This window comes from Diadema setosum, chromosome 6, assembly GCF_964275005.1.
Source record: "Diadema setosum chromosome 6, eeDiaSeto1, whole genome shotgun sequence".
NCBI classification, from domain to species: domain Eukaryota; kingdom Metazoa; phylum Echinodermata; class Echinoidea; order Diadematoida; family Diadematidae; genus Diadema; species Diadema setosum.
The window spans coordinates 32,234,414-32,250,074 of record NC_092690.1 but is presented as its reverse complement, the minus strand read 5'-3'; the positions used below and the strand labels follow the sequence as shown (position 1 = coordinate 32,250,074).

The 15,661-nt window shown below is 39.0% G+C and overlaps 1 protein-coding gene across 1 annotated transcript; it reads right to left on the bottom strand.

The window, feature by feature from the left end:
* Window positions 1–212: 212 nt before the first annotated feature.
* LOC140229737 (uncharacterized) lies at window positions 213–8,801 on the bottom strand. Its single transcript, XM_072309975.1, has 3 exons — window positions 8,676–8,801; window positions 5,705–6,150; window positions 213–579 (listed from the first exon to the last, which is right to left on the bottom strand). Exons 1-3 carry the CDS (start codon window positions 8,799–8,801, stop codon window positions 213–215), a joined length of 939 nt encoding a protein of 312 aa, XP_072166076.1.
* Between the last annotated feature and the right edge of the window lie 6,860 nt (window positions 8,802–15,661).

Here is a 15,661-nt window from a genome sequence, read left to right as displayed (position 1 = left end):
CTATATTACTTCAAACTGTCTAGTTTGACAATTTGTTTCAATTTTCAAAATTGTATTGGTAATATTGTAGCATGTTTCATTATCAATGTCAGTATTACTTTGAAAGATATAGATAGCAGAGTGTTACCTGGAGCAGATGACATGTCACAAGCCGAAAAACACCGTTGATCTGATATGATATGGAAATGAAGTAAGAACAGAATGAAGTGCAGCTATTCCTTATAAGCTTGCCAGGCGGTGGTATTTTTCGCTTTGCTGAACAAGACCACTTTAGTTCCAACAAGGGTTATTTTTGTGGAGAGGTTCTCGTCCTTCCTCATCTTGTACGCCTTGGCTGCAAGTACGCTTCGCTTGGCCTTCAGGGCGGGGGGTAGATCGGTGCGGACAGAAATCCTTGGACCTCGCGTTTGAGCTCCATCGTCGGGTGTTCCGCGACGAGTAGTTCTTCCTTCGTAGGTAGCAAGAACGCGATTTCGCTCATACATGTACACAAATTTTGCAATTATGGGCTGGGGTGAACTGGTAGCTGCGTTCCGCTGGGGAAGGCGATGGGCATTAACAAGTGCGATAGACGCAGATAACCGGGGGGCCAAAAGCTAAAAACAGAGGTCGAGTTGCACTCTCTCTACAAACTAAGTAGACCATGCTTATTTTCAAGTTTTTGTTGTAACAAACAACATTCCACTGGTCTACCTCAAAAAATTTGTTGCGAAAGCCTTCAGATCCAAGATGGCGTCCAAGATGGCCGCCATATTTACTGAATTTGTTATTTGAAAGATAGAATTTGATTGAAAGATCAGATTTCAACAAATGTGATGTCATATGAAAGAGAATACAATTTTCTACAAGTTGATACCATTTTTGTGGGTTATTGTGATTAGTGGATTGAGATTTTAAGGAAAAAACACTCATTTTTTGATATTTTTCTGAAAAAAAGAAAATCATGAAAATGCTTGATTCGGCATCAATCAGGAAAAGACTCAAGGATTATCTTGAAACGTTTCAAGAATTTTGTTTGACATATAATTGATATTTGGAGAAAATTAGGGGTCAGTACCGTTTTTGGTTCAGGAGTTATAATGTCTCAAACTTGAAAACTCAATATGTAAAAATGGCCACTTTAGTTGTGACAATACCTTGTTGGTCGTAAAAAGAGCCTGCGCGCGCCAAGACTACTACACGCACCACTGACACTGGCGCTTGTAGCAGCGCCAGAGGTGCGTGTAGTAGTCTTGGCAAACGCAGGCATTTTCTTTGACAAACAAGGGTTTGTGCCTGCAAACTAACTTTTCATACCAAGTGGCAGCTCAAGTGACGCTGATTGCTATTATTTCAAAGTAGATTGTTCTGAAGCAGACGAGATGAAGCAAAAGTATCTTTCAAGTAGAGGTAGAAGCTTGAAACAACCTTGCTATAGAAAGTTTAAAACAAAATCTGGATCAATCACTCAAAAAATTCAAGATTGCAGGCCATCAAAGCTGACATAGTGTACAAAATTGCGCCAAAGTAAATGTATTATTTCGTTTTTGATACAATTTTGTCTGTTGTGCTATCTTAAACCGTCTTAGGTTTTTATGGACCAGTGATATTCTACTCTCCGAAAAAGAAAAAGAAAAACCCAAATCGAGTGGAAGTTTTTGCTTTTGATGTGAGGAGTGAATAACAAGAAAATGGTGAATTTAGAGTGAAATTGGAGTGACTTTTGAGTGAAAATGTTCATTTTCACTCATTTTAAGGTGACCTTAATAGGCAGGGCTCCACACTAACTTTAATTTTTGGTGGCCCAAATGCAAATATCCGATCTTTTTTGGTGGCCCGATCAGGCCACCAAATGTTCTTCATTTCTGACATTTTGGTGGCCCGACGTGCGTTTTTGGTGGCCCCGGGCCACAGGACCACCGTTAGTGTCGAGCCCTGCCTTAGGGATCACTTGTCACTCTTTGAGTGATCCCCGAGGTCACTCTAAAATAAATGAAAATGAAAATTTTCACTCTCGAGTTATCCTGATATCTAATATGGGAAAGCATCTACCAATGGCATAAGCTCAGATCAATTGTGACACTATAACCCACATGAAATCAGCCTAAAAACAATGTAAGAAAAATCTGGTAACAGAAAATACAGTTTCAGCATGCTTATTTGTAAATGTGAATATACAGCACGAATAATCAATTTGGTCAATTTTATTCGAACACTATACTGAAAAGTAATTTCGCACAACACATTTCGCACAACAAAGTTGAGAAATTGCCGCCATGTCGGATTTTTTTTAAGGGGGGGGGGGGTTCGGATCAGAAGGGCTTTCAAGGACATCTACGGATCAGACATTATTACACATATACCATCATCATTCAGGCGTTTCTACAACAGCAGAGTAACATACAAGTAAAAAAGCATATCTTTGATACAGAAGCATTTCCTTTTTTTATCAAAGATTGGGCCTTACCCTAACACTGGAATGAGCTCCACCCCCCCCCCCCCCAAAAAAAAAGACCCTCAATATGGTTTACACTAGCACAATATCGTTCGGATGTATAGGAACATGTAATAGTATACTAATGATGCACAGGATAGAGTGTGTTAGTGAAGGTGTGGCGCGCTCGAGAGTATTGACAATGGTGCGACATGCACGAGGCGCAGCCGAGTGCATGTTTGCAACCGTTGTCAATACTCGAGAGTGAGCCGCACCTTCACTAACGCCACGAAATAATCCTGTGCATCATTAGTTTTATAAAATGGGTCGAAAACTAACAGCATTATTCACGTACCTTTGTGGGTCAATACCAGTCAGCTACATGTAGCACTCGCTCAAAAGTCAAGATGTCCGAAGATGTTCGTCCCAAACATTTACGCACGTCGCACTCGGAAATCCCGCACACTGTACTATACGTACGTATAAGAGTATACGTACGCCACGTACTGTTATGCACAAGAAAGGCCGCCGGCTGTTGTGGCAGCCCGCGGCCCGAACTAGAAGTTGTTTACAGGATTGACAGCGCGTATAGTAGCGCGTGACGCACTTGTAACAACTGATTGAGTGCGCACTGCTAGTGTAAAACATTGTGACGTACGTCAGGCCAGGGAGGTGGAAGAGAGACTCTTCTTAGTGCTTACTTGAAGAAAATAATGCACGCACACGTGACTCATTTCAGCGCTTCCAATTGGCTACATTCTTGAACCCATTTTATAAACAGCAATATAAGAAGATTTAAAAAATATATCAAATTATAAGTTATAATTTGAGATTTAACGTTGACGCAACACACTAAAGGTATTCTACCATTGGGAGAGATATCACATTCGATTTATATGTGCAGGTTAGTTGTATTACAAAACATTCTACTATGTAAAGAAATTATAATAAAGCCTAAAACATACGGAGATATCACCATTGCTTTTCAAGAAACCATAGCCATAACTGTTGACAATTTAGTATATATATATAAAAAAAAAACATTCTTATCAGATCTATTTAGTATATCTAACAATATTTAGCATTAATCATACTGATTTCAGTTTGTACATTAGTTGTTCTATCCCTAACTCACAGTTTAGAACTAGTTTGAGGAATTAAGTAAAGCTGGGTTTTTGTTTTACGTGCAATAATGGTAAATAATGCCTTGAACGACAACCTCGATTAATTACCGCCATCTTGAATTTTGTGTGGATACTATTTTTATCGCTAAATATTACACATTGGCAAAATTTGTGCCAAATTCCAAGCTCCTATCTCTTTTTGGAAAATACGTTCTGTTCAATTTTATCTGCCTCAGAACAATCTACTATGATGAAATGCTACAGTAATAGCGATCAGCGTCACCTACCACTTGGCATGAAAAGTTAGTTTGCAGGTATATACTTGCAAGTCACTAGACCGTTACAGTATTACATGTGACCATGTAAACACATTGTATGCAAAATGTATAATGCAGAAATGTATTTTTTTTTTTAAGTTTTAGACGTTAACTTGTCAATAGTGTATGATATTGCCTGTAATTCCAGAAATATGAATTATGTCTCAATCTCAGTAAATCTCAATCTCAATCGCAGGTTTCAAAATAATTCTTCAGTTCTTCTTTGATAAATACTAAATCATGCATTTTCACATGTCTTCCTTTTTTCAAAACAATATAAAAATATGGATCCCCCAATTCATCACAATACACAGCTAGAGTGGTATCAACTTTTAGGAAGTTTTACTCTCCTTCATATGACATCAAATGTGTTGCAATCCAATGTCTCTATCAAATTTTATGTTTGAAATGTTAACTTCAATAAAAATGGCGGCCCTATTGGACCGCATCTGTACTTTGGAGGTTTTTGCAATACGTAACATTGCTTAGTATGCTTAATATTATGTATGGTCTTGTTTATAGAGAGAGTGGAACTCGAAAAGTAAGCACGATCTTGGATGTGATCCTCTGTGAAGTCTTTGGGAACAGATGCGTGTAAATGCATATTATGTAATATGGGATTTCAAGTTTGAGACATTATAACTCCTGAACCAAATACAATACTGACCTCTAATTTTCTCCAAATATTGATTATGTGGGAAAGATGTTAATTTCTGCATGGTTTTCATAAACATTTTTAATTTAATTTGTTTTTACTTTTTAGAGAAATATTCATGGTGCATTCTGAAAAAAATGTCTCCGTAAAAACCTAAGATGGTTTGAAATAGCATTAAAATGTTCAGAATATATAAAAACCATATAAATAGACAGCAAAACAGACAAAATTGTATCAAAATCGAAATGATACAATTACTTTGGCGCAATACACTATGTCAGCTTTGATGGCCTGCAATCTTGAATTTTTTGAGTAATTGATCCAGATTTTGTTTTAAACTTTCTATAGCAAGGTTGTTTCAAGCTTCTACCTCTATTTGAAAGATATTTTTGCTTCATCTCATCTGCTTCAGAACAATCTACTTTGAAATAATAGCAATCAGCGTCACCTGAGCTACCACTTGGTATGAAAAGTTAGTTTGCAGGCACAAACCCTTGTTTGTCAAAGAAAATGCCTGCGTTTGCCAAGACTACTACACGCACCACTGGCACTGCTACAAGAGCCAGTGTCAGTGGTGCGTGTAGTAGTCTTGGCGCGCGCAGGCTCTTTTTACGACCAACAAGGTATTGTCACAACTAAAGTGGCCATTTTTACATAATGAGTTTTCAAGTTTGAGACATTATAACTCCTGAACCAAAAAAGGTACTGACCCCTAATTTTCTCCAAATATTAATCATATGTCAAACAAAATTCTTGAAACGTTTCAAGATAATCCTTCAGTCTTTCTCTGATTTATGCCGAATCAAGCATTTTCATGATTTTCCTTTTTTCAGAAAAATATCAAAAAATGAGTGTTTTTCCTTAAAATCTCAATCCACTTATCACAATAACCCACAAAATTGGTATCAACTTGTAGAAAATTTTTATTCTCTTTCATATGACATCACATTTGTTGAAATCTGATCTTTCAATCAAATTCTATCTTTCAAATAACAAATTCAGTAAATATGGCGGCCATCTTGGACGCCATCTTGGATCTGAAGGCTTTCGCAACAAATTTTTTGAGGTAGACCAGTGGAATGTTGTTTGTTACAATAAAAACTTCAAAATAAGCATGGTCTACTTAGTTTGTAGAGAGAGTGCAACTCACTCGTTAAGTAAGCGACTTTTGGGGGTTTGGCCCTCCGGTTAAGACTCCTCTTGCGACAGACCAAGGGTTACAAAAGCACCACGTATAACTGCATATACATCCTCGTTGGGGGCTTGATGAAGGCCGTAGAAAAGAAGATTTCCTTTACGCTGGTATATTTCAGACAGCGTAAGCTTCTCCTTCAGAGCGTCGATTTCCTCCTTTAACTTAGATTCTGTTTCCGGCAATTTCCCTTTTTCCAGATCAAGTACCCGGGCCGAGTTGTCAGCGACAGCTGACTCTAGGTCTAGCATTCGCTTCTTCATACTCGCCAAATCTGTGTGAATATCTTCCAGCTTAGCGCAAACCTTACTTGAGAAGGCGTTCAATGACTTCTGAAGATCAGCGAGTGTGGGTTGGGGGTCCCCGCCAGAGGTTCCCGCGTGTGATGAGGCATCATCCGGTAAATCAGGGCGTTGGGTGGAACTTCCACTGGCGCCGCGTTGCGTACACTGTAAAAAATGCGACATGCGACATGTTTATGAATTAAACACAGTGTTAAAAATCTAAACACTTTGTTTAACATCTAAACACCCGGTGTGTATAGCACGTGTAAAGTATTGAGAGTTAAAGTGTTTAGCTTGGAGTGTTTAGTTGGAGTGTTTATTCTGGTCACGTTATGTTAATCTCAATACCCTTGTAAAAAAGAACCATTAAGTACCATGGTATTACTATGGTATTACCATGGTATTACCATAGTAACCATGGTAAATTCATTTGTACCATAGTACTACCATAGTACTACCACAGAAGTACCGTACAGAATAGGAAAGTACTATTTGAAAATATAGAAGTACCATAATGTACCATAGTACTACCATGAATGTACCATAGATGTTACGGTATTACAATGCAATTACAATATTTATTATATGGTTGATGTTATACTGAACAGAGTGCCATCCTCACACGTGATACTTTCATGGTTCTCCATAGTACTTTCATGGTTCTCTGTGATACTTTCATAGTACTCCATGGTACTCCTGGACATTTTCATTGCACTTTGTGGTACTTTCACAGTTCTCTATGGTACTTTCACGGTACCTTATGGTACTTGTTTGACTGGCATATTATGGTACTGCTACCATAATCTTGCAAAGTTGACTTGCCCCAAGAAAGTCAAAAACATTGAAAATGATAATTTCCTCTTTAATAATCTAATCACTTAAGCTTGGCCTTTCATAGCATTGGAATATTTTTACAAGTGATTCTGTAGTTTGCAAAAACTATGAATTAGGCATTAAACAGCCTAAAGATTTCCACAATTTCCTCATTTTTTTTATTACATTTTACTTGCCTAAGGGTAAGTGAATTTCTTCATTTTAATTTGTTCACTTGCCCGACATAAGATTTTACTAGCCCCGGGAAAGTGTGCAAGTGATTGTGTCAGGCCCTGTTTTATTTCAAATAGTTGAAATGCGCGCAACTCGAAGGATTTCTTCAAGTCCCTTTCGATTTGACTTAGGCAAGGTTTACTGTACTTTATCAACTGGGTTGGATGCGTGAAATCAAGTTTTCCCCTTTGAGTGACCCACTAGAGTCTTGTTATTTGTTGCTTAGATACAGTTGCATAATTGAAATGCACTTTTCTTAATATGTATGTGTGTGTGTAATTTTAAGGCCAGGATTACGGGAATTACCATGAGTATTGTAACTTTGTGTGCTAAATGAAACACCACTGTGCCAACTGCCAAGTGCCACCAAAGTATTCACTGTGTTCTTTTTGTCATGAAATCATTCAAAATATCAAATCTTGTTTTTCTGCAGTTGTATTACAACGTTAAAGTAAGTCTTTATTAAAAACAGAAAATTACTTTTTTTTTTGGTTTGTGGATTATTTTGCAGATTCCTAAGGACTGTTGCTGTCTGTGTTGATTTTGAAACGGCTCATGGTGTGATGTTGGTGAAATCATCATATCTTATCGTACAGTGCTTTCATCCACCTCATTCGCCAATTGATCTCCTTTGTGTAACTTACATTAAGAAAAGAATTATTAAGTTCGAAATGCCACTTTTCCTCAAAGAATCCTAATGAGTGGACCTGCATGAGGTTGATGAATGCATGATTTAAGGTTGTAGTAGCTCAACATTTGTCTACTAGTATCTATTATGATAATGCATGAAGAGGATATGCATACAGTGCATATTTTTTGTTGTAGTTGTAATATACAGTGTGATATGCAGTGTGCATATATACACTGCTGTAGGTTTTTTTCTAACACACACATACACAGTTTCAAGTGTACATAGCTTTTCAACATCTACTGTAGATGGTTGCTTATTAACTGTTGTGTGTATACATTGTACAGGCATTGCAGGCTAGACGTACCCTGGATGCCCAGGTCACTTCCTGTCTGCAATGTCATGTGATGTCTGGTTTTTATGCAAATGAGTAATAATGAATAATTATCTTTATGACAGCCAATCATTTTAAGTTACGTAATATATTCAGTATTCTTTAGCCAATCAAAATAGTTTTGCCTTTGTGGCCATTGAGAGCTGCGCTTGCAGGGCTAGGGTAAGTTTGCAGGCCCCAAAATTTAGTCAGTCCTGCTGCAACTTTCATAGAGTGATCACCAGTAGTGTGTCTCTATTCTGCTTAGATCTGGCACGTGCTTGTGACTCGGGCACACGATACTGTCAGTGATGAGTTTTTATTGACTTTGAGATTAGCTACTTCACTGTAGGTCACCTACTCGATCGGTCTACGTAGACCTCGGTTGTGTTCTGCACAGTTGCCTATATACTGATTCTGATAGTGGATTCATATTTTGGACTGAGCATTATTTTTGGATAATTCCAACCCCGGAATAGCAGGCACTCCTGTGACGCTAGATTACTGCTAGAATCTACCAAGGTTTTTTATCAGTCGTACATCGCCCCTAGCCTACGCACTGCGTAGACTTCTGATTGGACATTGACAGTAGTATGAAGTATCACATCAGGCTAGGCTATCTCCATGGCGTAGGGAGCTAACCTCGCATTGGTCCCTACACTGACGTCTGAACCTGCCATCATTGCAGTACTCGTGGACAGCAGGGTCCCTTCTTGGTTTCAAGCTGTTTCTTTCGACGACGCGGGCGCCCAGCACGGCAGTGAACATCAGTGAACAGTGAATACCACCCTCCTCCTAGTTTCATCGTCAGTGGCAAGAGTTTTCTTCCAAGATTCTACGGATGATTTCTAGCGCCTGTGGCTGTGTTACTGTCACTGTCAGATCTAACTGTCGACGGGACTGCTACCGACATATCGACTACCGCGCTAGTGCTGGACTATCCTAGCAGGTAGCTTCTATTATTAGGTCTTAGATTTATACTTGGTACAACCATGTACTACAATCCATGTTTGTAAACAGCGGCGGCCTCCCGCTATATAAACAGTGCCTGTAGTTAAGCTGTAGGTTACCTACTGGAAAAAGTAACAGTCCCTGCTGGTTAACGTGCGTAGGCCTACTGTAGTGTAGGGCCTACAGTCTGTATCCTGGTATAGGATAGGCTATCTAACTTTAGTCTATACCGTTTTAGTCTCAGTTTTGTCGGCCATTGTGATGAGAACATATGTACGTTAATGTTACAGTTTAAGCGGCGGCCTTCCGCTATATAAACAGTGCCACAGCTGTATACTTGTCAACCAGTTTTAAGGTTAAGCGGCGGCCTTCCGCTATATAAACAGAGCCACAGCTTACTTGTCAACCACAATTTAAGAACTCTGTAGACACGCTGTGTTTTCTCTGGATTTATTTTTGATGGCTGATGCCTCATAAATAAAAATGGTTTAAGCCAAATATCTTGAACAGTATACCGACCAGTACCAAAGCCTTCGTTTGCGTGGTGTAACATTTAGTGTAAAGCCTAGAAATCTACCTGTGAATCCCGTAATCAAAAGTGTGGGGTGAATGGGCATGTGGAGTCCTTGGATTTTAGTTGTTGTTTTTTTTTTTTTTTTTACTTTGAGCTGCACTGAGAAAACATTCATGTGAATGGTGTGTGTGTGTGTGTGAATTTATTGAAGTCAGTGATCAATACTTTTGGTTACGTTTCATCTGACATCACACACTCATTTAATACTTGCTAAGTATCTCATAGTACATCGAAATACAACAGCACCAAACCCACTAAATCATATTACATGTAGTATGTACTTCATATTGATCTCCACAAGGTCATGCAGACGTGCAATGGCATAGATTATTGCTTGTAATGAGCATTTCATTCAAGCTACCACAATTAGCCATGCAAAGCATATATGATAAGATATGAGGTGAGTGGGTTGAACTTAAAGTATTATTTTGTGCTAGTACAGTGGTCTATATATAGTGTAGTTCTGTGGATGATGTGATACTATGTGATACTTGAAGTACTGTGATACTAGCATGGAAGGACCGTGGTACCACCATGGAAGAACCGTGGTACTACCGTCGATGTACCGTGGTACTACCGTGGAAGTACCGTGGTAGTACCGTGGGATGTACCGTGGTACTACCGTGGAAGTACCGTGGTAGTACCGTGGATGTACCGTGGTGCTACCGTGGTAGTACCGCGGTAGTACCGTGGATGTACCGTGGTACTACCGTGGTACTACCATGGATGTACCGTGGTACTACCGTGGTAGTACCGTGGTACTACCGTGGAAGTGCTACCATGAAAGAATGGTACTCATGGCATGGAAGTACCATGGTAATGAATGGTACTACCGTGGTACAACCATGGTAATACTATGGTACTACCATGGTATTTTTACCATGGTAAATCCATGGTAAATGTACTGCCTTCATCTGTATATTTACCATCCCATGGTAATACTATGGTATTACCATTGTAAAAGTACTATGGTAAAACCATGGTACTTTTTTATAAGGGTATGTTCATATATATATGGAGAAGGGTTGGAAATGGTGTGTAAATTGCAATTTCTAGTTTCCTTTTATCACGAGAAAGTGGAAACTGTTACGACATCAAGATGCACTATGAAATAATTCATGTTTTGGGCCTTTCATGGAAATGCCTAATCAATAAGGAAAAAGGATAACCTAAAAATATGTAATACAACTGTAACAAATTTATATTTTGGTTTCGCATGTACAGTCCTAGTATATTTTAACTGCTAGAAAAAAAATGGGAGTTGCCTTTGTTAATGATTTCGTTCATGGTTTAGGGCATTACCCAAATGTTTGTTGGTTAGGCCTAAACACTTCTACTGTCGGGATAAACAGACGCGTTTACATTTAGAACGCCTCGTAAACACGTTCTAAACACCGCACATGTTTAACATAAACACCTCGTACTCTACAAGTCAGCAGCACAAGTGACATGACGGCCGCGGCCACAACGCACGCAGTGGTGCCCTGTGCGTGCGCTTCTAGCGCACACTCGTGCTATGCCTGATTATGACCATAATCAAAGCACATTGGCGGGAAAGGAGATGTGCGCGCGCGTACGTACCTGTACGGATGGATCTGTCTGATTGGCTGGCTGGTGCTGCGATTGCATGCCCCAGCAGCGTGATGTGCGTAGGCCTACAGTACGTGCGCATCCGGCTTGGTCGTCCACTACGCTGCATGTCACGACTCGATCGACTGTAGCACACTGCTGACTGCATGCACTGCATATACCATAATAAAAGGAGCGGATCTAGCTAAGATGGCGTCGAAGGGATAAAGTTCTAGCCTGGCCGGCCTGCATGAAAGCGGTGAGTCTGCTAAGTCTGCTAAGTCTGCTAAGTTGGGGAATAACAAGATTTATTGCAAAATCGCCCTCGTTTAATGTAAAACTGTAGTAGGCGTGGAAATAAGCTACGCCCTTAACGATTTTGCTCGTTTGTTTTAGTTTTCTATTTCTAAATCTAACGACTATGTTACGTTAGAACGGGGAACGCTCTAACTGTAACGTGTTAGTGTTGTTAACGTTACAATATCTAGGCCTACACTCTGCAAATTACCGGTACCGTAGTTATGGGTAAACTCGGCCTAGCGGGTAAACTCACTGTATCTTTAATTTTACGAAGTTATATGAAGTATCTTTCATGTGAATGACGATGGGTTAGTGACTGTGTATATTTTGAGTGAAATTCAGTTTTATTCCCTGTACTCTTCACTCAACAGGTGATGAAAATTGAATGTAAAGCCCATTAGGATGTCTTGGAAGGGGATGGCGATGGCACCAAAGTGGGTGACGATGATGTCCTGACGTGTACTGTATAAATCCTGCAAGATATTACCTCTGCTGGCAGAGAACGAGGCATGGTGCAGTCAGCAGAGTAAATCGACTTGGGATAGTACATCACTGTATTCATACTACCCATGTGGAAAGTGGAAATCAAGTAAGTATGGTAGGTGTTCAACCCACCGACCGGGTCCATAACGACCGACCGCGCATTATAATGGCATTGCGCGTACAGACAGAAAATGTACGCATGGGACTACGCGCAACGGTGTTCTATTCTTCACTGGGCTACGCTACCGAGTAAAATGTGGCGAAAAGAAATAAGTATTCCCTCTAAATTACCGAACTTTAGCAAAATCGACTAAGATTTATCGTGTAACTACATATAACTAGGCCTACCTTTGCTGACTCGTTGTTAGATGTAGAGTATCCTTCCGTAATAGATTTGACGATTTTGACCGCAAAATTGTCACCGCCACTTGTACGATCGTGCACACACGTTACACATACACATGACAAACATTTTGTCGCCCGCTACGACCGTACGAGTTGATGCAGAAACGAGAAATGAATGTGAAAAAAACAAACCGACTCATCTAATTTATTTCAATTACGATGAAAAGTTTCGTAATGAAAATCAAGTCAAATTCATCAAACAGTCCTTCAAAAGTAATATCGAAGGATTCAAAATATATTCAAATATTATTGGGGAAAAAATGACGGCTAGAAAAAAACAGCGGCCTGTCGAAAAAAACGCATTTAAGTGCCCTTTATACATATTGTCAGGGTGGTCGGTAGAAATGAGCAGGGCAACTGAGTGCGGAAAAAATGACACCACACGCGTTCGAAGCCGCCATCTAAAAGCGCGTACCTCAGATCGCATTTTCCGTGCGCGCTTGTGAATCCGGAGTATTTTCTCCACACGTGAGTAAAATTTCAGGCAAATTGTGAGATTTTTCACGTTTCTACTGATAATAAAACGTTAGGTGTCCGGTATTATGAACACCCAACCATACTCAAAATTGCAGAGCCAAATCAATGAATATTATATGTACTTAAAGGGCATGTAAATGAGTTTCTATAAAATGCAGATTTTAGATGCTTTAAGTTCTTCTGTTGTTTGTGTGTGTGTGTGTGTGTTTTTTTTTTTTTTTTTTTTGGGGGGGGGGGATTACCTACTCCCGACTCCCGAGTTCAATCCATTAGCTAAAATAAATATGGAAAATTGATTTATTGCAAATATTGTTGAAAGTGTAAATTACAGATGTGAATATCTTCACCCAAGAGACAAAGGATACAGTGTGGTCGTAACTGTGCTTGATAATGATGATGAATAAGAAAGAAGGGACAACAACAACAAAAAAGACTTGAATTATTTCAAGAAAATTCAGCAAAGTAAGTAAAAACTGACGCAAGACACTATGTGCTAATGTGATGAAGGGATTCTGTCATTCCTTTTAATTTGAACTTCTTTGCTATCCATTCATTTTCAGAATCTATGGGAGCAGTTAAGTCCATTATATTGCAAAGCCAACTGATTTGTTTTCCTTGTGTAATCATTTCTTTTTACCAGCACCAGTACGTCATGGAAGAATTGATCAGGGATCACGCCAAACCTGTCTGGATTAGAATGAAAGATGCATGCGCTTACTTCTATACAACCCGTCTAAAAGTGCAAACATCTGAGGATTACAAGGACATCGCAAGATATACTGATATGCAGTATATCTATAGGCCTACATGCCATATGAAGGAAATGAACCATGGATACTGATTTTGAATGTTAATAATCTTTTTCCCGCTAGCCATGTGATGTCTCACATCGTCATGATGCACTACAGACCTATTAGGAGGCATCCCACCTGTTAGAGCAACCTTTCTATTTTTTTTTCTTCACTGACAGTGTGCATCTAAACCTGTATACTAGAATAAAGTAAATTATATGGGGGTTGATAGGGTTTTGTATACGCGGGGGCGTCAATTCTCCGTGTGCGTGTATGCGTGTGTTACATAATGACGAACCTCTAAAGAAATATGAAGGTAGGTGGCCTATACAATTCGAAGAGGAATTCAATGCTTATTTGATGACAATTGGTTTTGAAATGGCAGGGATATCCAAAACAAAGCGATTCTATTGTCCTCTGTGCTTACGAGAATGGTCACCTGTATTCTTATTGCTCATAGATATGTGTAATTGTCTTTTTTTAACAGCCGGTACGTAAAATTGTAATGTTATCTATTATGTAAAGACACTTGCTCGAAATCGCTTTGCACTACTAAGAAAAACAGTTTTATTCACTTCATTTTATTCATCAACCAATATCCTTGTGATTCACTGTTAAGATATTACTCAAGAACTTTGTTCGATTGGCTTTCTGTTATATTCTTGTGCAAAAAGGAATATAGAAATCGAAACAAATCAAATCAAAATATCAGCCATTTCATTTTTGTTCCCCTCAGGTGCTTCAAATACAATCAGCAGATATTGGACGCAAATAAGAGGCCAGTAGTTGCATTTGTTTGGAATTCTTTGCAATTTTCCTGATAGGAAATGCAGTATTCGGTAGTTAATATTTTCTTTCTGAGATATTCTTGAAATCGGTCACATGGAGAGAGAGAGAGAGGTATCAGAAATGTAGTACAACATGCATGGAGAATAGGGAGGAGTCTTGCAACTGACTGACAAATTGACGAGGGAGGAGTCTTGCTGATCACATCGCGTGTTCATGACAGCCTTGCATACCCTCCCGCCTCCACACTGTAAAAAATTTGTTTAGTTTCTAAACACCTAACTAAACACTTTTCTGTGACAGTTTAAAAACACTGCGACGCGTTTATATATTAAACATGTTTAGGAACTAAACACATGCTGTGTTTATTTTCAGCACACCCTAGGTGTTTATCACACACACATGTTTATGTTTTAAACGGTTCTGATGTTTAAAAACTAAACACATGCTCTGTTTATAGCCTAAACACCAAACGTTTACACCATAATCACTCACAGTGTTTACATACTAAACACCGCACAGTCACATAATCACCCACAATGTTTAAGATCTAAACACTGAACCAAAAAATAAACATGATGCAGTGTTTACAATGTAAACACTGCGACATGTTTATTCGCTGTGACAGATTAAAAACACTGCGACATGTTTATTTGCCTTTTGAGTGTTTATTCTCAGAACACATGTCTGATTTTTAGATCGATCACAACATTGCATACACTAAACATGTGACATGTTTACATATTAAACATCGCAATTTCTCAGTGTTTATATGTGACCGTGCACCTCAAAACGAACATAAAGTCGCACACACTGATTTTGCGCGAGGACTGAAAATAAGTGAAATGGGTCAACCTAGCCGAACTTGACTTTTTCATATTTTCTGAAAGAGCGGGTCTTCATTTACATTATTCTAAAATTTGGTATCATAAAACGGGCAGGAAAGTGTGTTCTTTTAGCAGTTTATCTCGAACATTTTTGGTAGAATAGTGTGATTAGGTGTGTCTTTAGAATCCCTTTTTCATTTCTCAAAAACCTTGTCCACACTCTTCACTTTCAAGTCTAATAACTTTTGAAAGGATAGTGCTACTGCTTTGAAAGTTGGCATTAATTATGGACAGAATGCGTTAATGAGGCATGCTTAATTTCAGTTTAGTTTTATAATCCCTTCATTGTTGTTACTCTGGTGGTTTACTTCCTGTTTTTTGTCCCATTCATGGCACAGCCAGCACGGTTTGGTAAAGATTAAGCGCTTGAATAGACACTGTACTTCAGAGCCTCTTTTCTCAGTT

Bases quoted from the DNA above. Each gene is read 5' to 3' on its own strand.
- LOC140229737 (XM_072309975.1), bottom strand. From the start codon at position 8,801: ATGTTCACTGCCGTGCTGGGCGCCCGCGTCGTCGAAAGAAACAGCTTG. The intron at 6,151-8,675 runs GTTAGCTCCCTA...CATTTTTTACAG, and splicing joins AGTGTAGGGACCAATGCGAG to TGTACGCAACGCGGCGCCAG. The intron at 580-5,704 runs GTCTTAACCGGA...GGCCCCCCGGTT, and splicing joins CTTGGTCTGTCGCAAGAGGA to ATCTGCGTCTATCGCACTTG.